Source organism: Fulmarus glacialis, unplaced genomic scaffold, assembly GCF_000690835.1.
Source record: "Fulmarus glacialis isolate BGI_N327 unplaced genomic scaffold, ASM69083v1 scaffold28174, whole genome shotgun sequence".
NCBI lineage: Eukaryota > Metazoa > Chordata > Aves > Procellariiformes > Procellariidae > Fulmarus > Fulmarus glacialis.
In genome coordinates, this window is record NW_009206568.1 from 42,212 (window position 1) to 51,403 (window position 9,192).

The window sequence follows — 9,192 nt, forward strand, 5'->3', positions numbered from 1 at the left end:
GTCCACCGAGTGCTTTGAGTGCGGGAAGATCTTCCGCACCTACCACCAAATGGTGCTGCACTCCCGGGTGCACCGCAAGGAGCGGAGGAGCTGCAGCGAGGGTGGGACGGCCGCCCAGCCTGACCGCTACGGCTCCAGCAGTGAGGAAGGGGACTCGGGGTCCGTCAGCGGGCCCAGCACCCCGGGCTCCGCGTCCGCCCTGGAGGACTCGGCCACCTCTGGCCTGGGGGAGGAGGGGGCTGAGGAGAGCTCGGAGGAGGGAGCAGCCAACCCCTCGCTAGGTAAGATCGCTCCCAGCCTTGCCCTGCTCGCTGTCGCCAGTCCCTGCATCTCCCGGTGCAGGACACGGCGATGAGCAGAGGGAGAGATGCGTGAAAGCACGGGAGAGGTTTAAAGGCAGTGTGGATGGGGTCCCGTGCCCGCTGCTGCTTGTCTTGGCATGGCGACTCGTTGTTTCTGATGCAGGTAATAAAAACAAGATCAGAGGACGTCTTCATAAGGTGCAGGTGAACTTTCGGTGTATTTCGGTGAAGGACACTTGAGATGTATCTTAGTTGCCTATAGAAACGCTGTAGGGTAGGGTAGTGTCTTCCCTGATCATCTCAGGGGCTGTTTTTTCCCCGATTTATGGGCGTCCTGTGCACTGTTCTGCCTGTAGCGTGCAGGGGCACAGTCTGTGTGGTGTAGCCCCAAAGCGCGTAAACTTGTTAATCGCCGGCGTGAGAGGCGTCTCTCTCCTCTTCTCTGTTTCGCTTCCCAAATTGTGTTTATAACTCCAAAGGCTATAATTAATCTCTCTGGATTAAAGCGGTCCTTTGAGCCCAACACTACTAAATGGAACAAATTATTCTCCAAATAGCAGCAAAGTAAATATTTAAAAGAACACCATTAAGCACTTTTGTATCTTTTTTTTTTTAATATTTTATTTTTGTTGTTCACCATTCTTTGTTTATAACACCCTCTTAGAAATGTGAGATTAACCATTCTTTCCTTACTAGCCTTGCGCTGGTTTTTTGTTTGTTTTCTGTTTGGCGAACAATAACGTTTTCCTCTCATTTTCATTCCTTTTGTTGTGAAGAACATAGTTATCTGTAGAGTTAAACTCGTTTTCAAGACCATCGCCGATGAAGTAATCTGCACCATTGTGGAAGAGGGTGGGTTTATTCAATTAGCTGTGTCCTTTCAGGATTTTATATAATGTTGTGCTTTCTCCACTGGCTACAGACCTTGCAGCAGCAAAGCAACATTTTCCAGAATTGTGTATTAATAGTTACATGTTTTTCATAAAGCTTTGAAGCAATGCTGGATGTATTTTTTTTTGTCCTTAAGCTTCTTTCATGAAAGTCCCATGGTTTTAGGACAACTAAAGTTGGGGCCGACCCTGCTTGGCTATGTAACTTTCAAAATGCAAGGCGTAGAGGGAAGAGAGTTCCAAAGGATTGAAATTGTAAAAAATTAAACCCGTCTGTTTGTCCTTAAAACTTACAAGAACGGTCCTAAACTTGATTTTGCTACAACTTGGGTCAAGTCCCCGATGAACAAATTGGGTGCACACTAGAACAGAAATGTAAATTAAACCAAGAACTCACTTTTTTTATGCTTTCTTGCCCTTTCCATAAACTACAACTCCAAAAAGTCCTAGTGACAAGCTGATGTAAATATTTTCACTATGACTACTTGCCTATTTAAAAGGCTCAAAATTTGGCTTTCCCATCTGCTGTTGGATTGTGGACACTTAAACAAAGTTCTTATGAAGCACACATACTTACTGTGTGTGAAAATCCATCCGCTGCCACCTGAAAACACCTCTGTACAGTTGACACAAGATGCAGTGATAAAACTGCAGCTTTGCCTGGAGTTAAATGGGGCTGCCATGTTTTACTGGTGTAATGTACAGTGCCTTTATGGAAACTCGGTGGAGACGGGCTGAAAACACCGAAACACATTTTCACGTAATGTTCGAATAGGAAAACTGTTCTTATGCACTCTCCGTATTAAGCACTTTATTTCTAACAAGAGGAGCCATCTCATCTCTTTGCCTGTCCTGTTTCTTGCCTCAACTCAAGCTCTGAGCCCTTGTTGCAGGAGTGAAAGGTGAGAGTTAAAGGCTTAACCGGTGTCACTAGCCAACACCTGGAAACTCATTTCTTTGGGTGCCAAATTGGTCTTTATCCTCTTTAACTGTGAAGAAGCAGCAAACTGATGGGCCTAAATAAAGGTGCATCTTGGAAAAGGGATGTGGTTGCATTGATGGGCCAGGAGGGCGGCTGCTGCATTTTATGTTTGCTAATGTTACAGCTGAAGAGCTAATCAATTTGTTAACTGGCTAATAAGAAACATTTTAATCTTATGACCAAAAGAAATGTTACCCTTGCTTCTTAATAGAATTTATTTAAATAAAATCACTGTGTCAATGAAGTGAACATTTTTTACAAGTGACAGAGATTTTCTGGATTCAAAAGAAAGTTGTTTTTTTGGTTTGTTTTTGGTTTGTTTTTTTTTTCTTTTTTTTTAAAAGCAGTTTTCATAAGTGAATGTTCAAGACTTAAGTTTCTCAATTTTGTCTTTTTGGTATGCAGATTTACTCATACTGCCCTTATATTGTTTTCTAAGGGACTGGGATCCTTCTGTCCCGCAGGCTGTAGGATTAGTTTTACTCTTCTGCAGATTGCTGCTTTAACTCGAGAAGCTTTCTTTCCCTTCCCCATGAACAGAAACTTAAGGTGTGCAGCATACAGGCCAAATTCTGCCCTGATGTACGCTCCTGCTAAAATCAAGTGTTCTGGTATGGCCTTGAAGCACATTTTGTCCTAGAAGTGCTGCGGTTTGCTATCCTCTGCTGCGGCTTTTTGTAGTTATTCTTGCTGGTGAAGCTTTTCGACAAAGCTTTTTGTCGAAAGCTACACTCCAGCCCCACGGACAGCAACCCTCCCCTGTGGAGGCGAGCAACCAGCACTCTCGGTTCCTGTTCCTGACATGCCTTCTACGGTGTTATTTTTACTCAGGCTGTGGTCAGGAAAAACTTGTGCTACTCATAACGTTATATAATACCTATATTTTTTTTTTTTTTACTTTCATCTCTTTACTTTTCTCCCCCTCTTTGACACGTTACTGTGTTATCCTGGGTCAGAAAAGGGCCTTGAGACTGCCAAGTATTGAATGTTGTGGCCTTGACTCAGCTGAAAGTACTTCTTTGTGCATTTAATTCTTAATAATCTGAGTAGTCTTGTTGACACACAGTGTCTTGCACCAGGGAAGTGGGCAATGCACCACCGTGGTTACCTATGGCCAACAGATGTTGCGGCTGAGGGTCAGTGGGGCTGGGAAGTACTGATGGAGCTTACTGGGAGAAGAGCAAGAATTGCACCTTGCGTGTGAAATGGGGTTGACAGCCTCCAGGGTAGGCACTTTGCTCTTAACACATGGGTAATTTGTCTCTGCTGTGTACGTAGAATAATATAATGACTTCTCAGGTGCAGGGGTAGTGTTTGCAAAGCCAGCTTATCAGCTGCCAGGGGGTAAGCTAGCTGGTTACAAAATGCTTTCCGTCTTGTTGGAAGGAGGGTAAAAATCAGTTTTCTAGAGTCACATAGGCAGTGTACCGCATGGTACCTGTCATACAAAGATACATGCGTGATGTATATATGCTTTGTGTGACGGCCATGTGGGAAATGATGGCTCAGACCACATTCGCTCTGTTAAGAGCAGCTTTTAAATATTTTCAAAGTCTTCCTGCCCAGGAGTCGTCTTCGTTTTTATTTGGCATTCGAGCCACTAGTAAACTGTACCTGAATTTCCACTGAGTTGCATCCAAAGCTGTTTGAATCACCTGTGAGTTGTTGCTCAGCACTTCCCCAACTTGAGACTTTTTTTTTTTTGTGATGTTCATTTTTAACTAAAAAAAAACTCCCAGAGCTATGACTGAGAGAGTAGAGGGGGATTATGCATGTATTGATAAAAGTGGAAGGGAAAATACTCTACTTCTTAAATCTTTCAGTTTATCAACTAAAACGTAGTTTTAGGTACTCCAAAGAAATAAGGCAGAGAGTTCAGCAGAACTTCATTGTTCCGCCTATAACAAAAAATGTTCCTCTGTGTGCAAGGGAGGTCCTCTCCACTATTTAAAAATCAAACATTTTTACTATACGTCTTAATAAAATAATTACACTTCAGGTAATAATTCGACAATAATAAAGTGTGCATTTGGTGGTTAGTATTTTTAAGGCTCAACATGGGCCCCTCATTGTCATGCTGTATTTAGCAGTGAGGGTGTTACAGTTTGTTACGTTAGGCAGTACGAACTATTTCAGACCTGAAATGAAGAAGGAAGTATAATTTTTGAGGCTGTGACTGCTGCTGGCAGGTGGGAAGATGAAGAAAAGAAGTGAAAATTATTTAAATACCACTTAGCACTCAGCAAACATGTAGTAAGATCACAGGCCTGTGATACTCCAGTCAGTAAGGGAGTGCCATAAAGGTACTTCTTTTTGCATGTAAGCGCCAGACTTGGCAGGAAGTAAATGTTAACAGTAATCTAGGGAGGGAAAAAAAAAAAAAGAAAAGAAAAAGAAAAGGAGTGTTATTTAGGAATAAAGGAGAGGAATGCTGCTTCTAGCCTGACCTTGTCAGGGAAGGATGGCAGTGACAGGAGAGGGTGTTGCACCTCAGAGGGAATGCTGCTTCTGGTGGAAACCATCTCCTCCATTTTGTTTCCTTTCTCTCCTGCCTCTTCTCTCCCTTTTTTTTTTCTTTATTTCCTTCTGTCAGACTCCTCCGGGTTTTTGAAATGCTTTCAGGAGAGACCGATTCACTCTTACTCAACACATGCTGTTTTTATTACGCTGGCTAACGCAGGAAGAAGCTGATTGCGAGTGAGAACTGTTGCGCTAGGCCCTGTATGAACGCAGCTTTAGGCCCAAGGAGCTTATAGTCTGACTAGATGAGGCGGACACAAGTTGCTAGACTGTGCAGAATATGAAAAAAAAACCACAAACAATGAACACAAAACAGTGGTGCGTGGCTGCATTTGGTTTGTGTTGGGAATTACCGGTGGTATGGTGGGACTTGCTCAGGAGAAGATGGGCTCCATGACGGGGCGAGACAAGAGGTAGGAGTAGAGTGCAGGGAGGAGAGAAAGGGGAATGGGGGAAGGCAGAGAGGAGCAGGACCTTGGTGAAGGGAGCTATGCTGTGTGATGAGGTTTCGAAGAGGAGGGGAGGCTGAAAAATGATGTGGGATGGTGTCGGGGTTCAAACCCTCCAAGGCAGTGCCAGGGTGCTGGGTGTGTTGCACTGAAGCCGTGAGCGCTCGTGACACCCTGCACTCGGAGGTGGGTAACTCCAAGAGGATTTCCATGTGAAAACCAGAAGGTCTGGAGCAGTCACACGAACGGGAGACAGCAGCAGGAGCACGCCTTGTCCACACCTGTCAGTGACCCACCAGCTTGTTGTTACCTATCTGCTAAAAAGTGTCAACTCTCAGCTCCTTCCTTGGTTTTAGCTTAAGCAGAAAAAAAAAAAAAAAGAAGAGGAGGAGCAGTGCCTGGTTTTGGAGCTCTTTGTGTTTGATTTCTAAGAGTTTTTAAAATGTAACAATGGCAAGACACTGATTTAATATCTTTATCAGTAAATTGAAGGAGAAGAGACAGCTGCCTGTGAATTGCTTATGCAAACTGGGGGATGTAACACACAGCATTTATCCCAGGCATGTTGTAAGAAAATCCTGTATGTAAATTGGAATGCTTGAATAGAAACATAATGACATTAGTAAGTTTTTTGAAAGAAGAGTAGGAGAGATTTATGAAGCATAAATTTGGACTTTGTTTTGCTCAGATATAAACTATAACAAATCCAAGAGCTGGAACTTTAACGAAAAGCGCCTAATTTCATAAGGCTTTTGATTTAAAATAAATCCAAAGTAAAAATTGTCCAGAGTTGCTTTAATTTTCCAGTAAAATGGTGAGGCTGTAATTTGGCGGAGAAGAGGAGCAGTAAGAATAAAACAGCTAAGCAAGTGAAAATAGAAAAATAAAAATGTATAGCAACTCCAGAGAAGAAAGATAGTCCTAGCAAAAGTTTTCTGTTGCCAAAGTGAGTGCATGAAACACAGCTGCCAGTATCCAGTACCAGGACTTCATTGTTCTGCTTATAAGAAAAAATGTTGCTCTGTGTGCAAGGGAGGTCCTCTCCACTATTTAAAAATCAAACATTTTTACTCTATGTCTTAATCAAATAATTACACTTCAGATGTAATGCCAGACTGTCATGCCAGACTCTCACTTACTGTAAATCCCATAGTATAATGCCACTGAAGGCAGTGCTCTTGAGACATTTTACACCAAATGAAGATCTTGTTCTGTATGTACAATCTTAAGTATGTTGAAGTTATTTATCATATTTATTTTGCGGAATAATCATACAACAAATTAGAGAATGTCTCGGTGCTGGACAATTGGTAACTACTGCACCAGGTTTCCAAGAAGTGAGGTAGTTTCAAGGAAGAACAGTGTCTCAGTGGCTTCTGTTAGATCCGTACCACGAAGATAAAAATTTTACACTGTGATTACACACTTCACCAGTTAGTTTTGGCATTGCCGAGGAGTGGTTGTTGGAATATAAAACCCCCTCAACTTTTCAACCCCACCTAATTGTTTTAGTTGTTAACGCCAGTGGGATTAATGCCAGGATTTTCAAATACAGCAAGTTGATGATTCACATCATAGGGGAAGTTGGGCAGAGGCAAGGACCCTGTGCTTGCAGAAGTTAAGATCCATTAGGCGTTGTTTGGAACTTTGCAAAGTTCGAACTGTTCCTTAAAGCAAATTCAGTGGATCAGGACTAGATCAGTTTGAATGCGCCTAATAATGCCAGTCAGAAATTTCTCTTTTATATGTACCTTGCTGTAATGCACGTAGTCCAATCCTGATGAGTGTAGCAAAGCCACATGCAGTGTGGTATTTTCTTATCATCTGAAGTTTCTCTGCAAAGCACTGCAGGTTGGAGCATCGTTTTTGACCAGTAGAGGCCTGTGTGTATCGCCACAGCAGCACTTTGTTACCTCTTCCCTCCTCTCTGGGGTTTTGTATGCTCCTCAGGACTGCAGAGGATATCTCCTATGTGTGAGTATATTCCTGTGGTGCTGCCATCAGCAATAGCTTTTTGCTTTCATTTATCTTCAACTGTGGGTTGATACGAATGGGAGGAAGAACTGAGGGAACAGAACAAAACAGAAATTACGCTGATCATCCCAAGGAAATGGATAACAAGAAAAATTATGGCAGCCACAATCACTGAAGTGTGTATCAAGGGGAGAGGAAGAGAGAAGAGCCATAGGACATCTAGATGTGTGGTTAAAACCTTCCTTGGCATGTGTACCTCACACAAGTGAAGTTGCTTGGCCCTTCTTTATTTTAGGCTGATGGTGGGAGCTGTGGTTCAAAAAGCTCATGCAAAAAGTGTTTGATTGGAACAGGGCAGCAATGCTTTGGGATAATGCAGTCTGTACCCTTTAATGCTATACATTACCCTGACATCATACCAACTAAGAAATGTTTAATGATTGCCCTGTAGGCATCTTGGGTAATTTCCACTGTGTTCCTGATTACCATGCCCTGCATTACTAGGTCCTGTTTTACTCAGTCTCTTGTAATGTGGGTGGCCAGCAAGAGTGTTAAACAGCAATTCAAGTTCCTCTCACAACGGGGCAGGGTGATGAGGAACAGATAACACACAGTCAGCTCAAGTCAGAACTAAGGCTTGCTGGCTGAGCTTGAGATACTTCAGTAGATGAATGACTTCTCATGACAGAGATTGCCTTTGTTGTTGCTCAGAGAGAACTTCTTTTGCAGCATTTTAAAGTTATTAATCCAGCTGTTGCACTGCTTTTATTCCTTGCAAACATTTCAGTGGGGGTCTTGTTTAAGTACCGAAGAATTTTGTGCAGGCTATTTTGATACAGCATGCCAAAGGTACTTCTACTGTATTTAGCTTTAATTGTTAGTGTTCCTTTTTTGCAGGTTACCATATACAATAACAAGAGACACAATTAGAAGTATTGTTTAGACAGTTTATTGTAGCTGTAGGTCTGTGATATGAGCGACCAAAGCATAGCTCAGCTTGGAAGAAAATTTGTACCAAGATGTTAAGGGAGAGATAGGTTTACCCAGCCTTTATTTTATCTGTTAGAAAGCAAGGAAGTGAATGTGGTTTCTTAAAGGTAGGTGATAGTAGGATAAACTTTGCCCTGAAGCTTATGTAAGATGCCCAAAGCAAGATTAGTTCTTCATACTTCTGCCGCAGCTTTTGGAAATGTTGTTACAAGAGCTGCTTCTAAGGATTGCTTGTGTCTACGTTTAGTCCCCCCTGAATTGCCAGTCTCCATTCCATGCTTACCAAACACTAGCATTTAAAAATATTTGCAAGGGTGTGGAAAGCTATTAGCCATCTTGGTTTCAGTTTGTGTGTTCAAAAATACGCCTTTATGTTTAAGTCAGTTGCACAGGGGTTCCAGTTTTCATAGTAGGCTTCTAGCTCTTCTTCAGCAAGTATAATAAACATCTGCATATAGGAACATGCACTTGGGAATCCAGCTGCACCGTAACTCAGCTTTCTCAAAACCCTCAGTTCTTGACACCTAGCCTGGTCTTGCTGCCTTGTAAAAGTCAGTTTAGCAATTCTGGTATTTCTTAGTACTGGATGTTTCTATTACATCAAGCTATAGCATGTGAAATACTGCTTTGTGACATTTACAGTCATAAGATCACATTGTGTAGTGCTTTTATTTTCTACCAGTTTCTGATGAGTGAGGGAGGACTCTCCCCCAGCTAGTAAAACAAGATTCAGGCAATGAAAATTGCAATGGTAGTGTTTTTAATCTGATTTCCAAATATTTCGGTAGCACTGCGGCTGTATTTAGTGGGATTCTACTGATCTGTAAACGACTGCTAACAAGGGCTTGTGTAGATGTCTTTGATGTTAAATCTTTTTGCTGCTCTTAACATGATGGTTCACAGTTTGCCCTTCATCCATCTTAAACCAGGAGTCAGGTTTTCTTTGTTAAAGCCTTAGGTTTGGCAGTAGATGCTCTCAGTGGATATGGTGGGCCAAATTCTGTGGGAGCTGAAACCTGGTGGAGTCCCAGGGCTGCACGGGGTGTAAAAGTAATGCACAGTTTGGCCTAGTGTTGCTAGATAAT

At 42.4% G+C, this 9,192-nt stretch overlaps 1 protein-coding gene across 1 annotated transcript in view; it reads left to right on the forward strand.

Annotated features, from left to right (window-relative positions):
• LOC104075344 (zinc finger protein 516-like) overlaps nt 1-281 on the forward strand; it is a gene marked incomplete at its 3' end in the record, with an annotated part of 1,907 nt that extends 1,626 nt beyond the window's left edge. The window contains exon 2 of the mRNA XM_009575797.1: nt 3-281. Coding sequence (XP_009574092.1) covers nt 3-281 — 279 coding nt within the window. The remainder of the gene's footprint in view (nt 1-2) is intronic.
• Nucleotides 282-9,192: the final 8,911 nt, after the last annotated feature.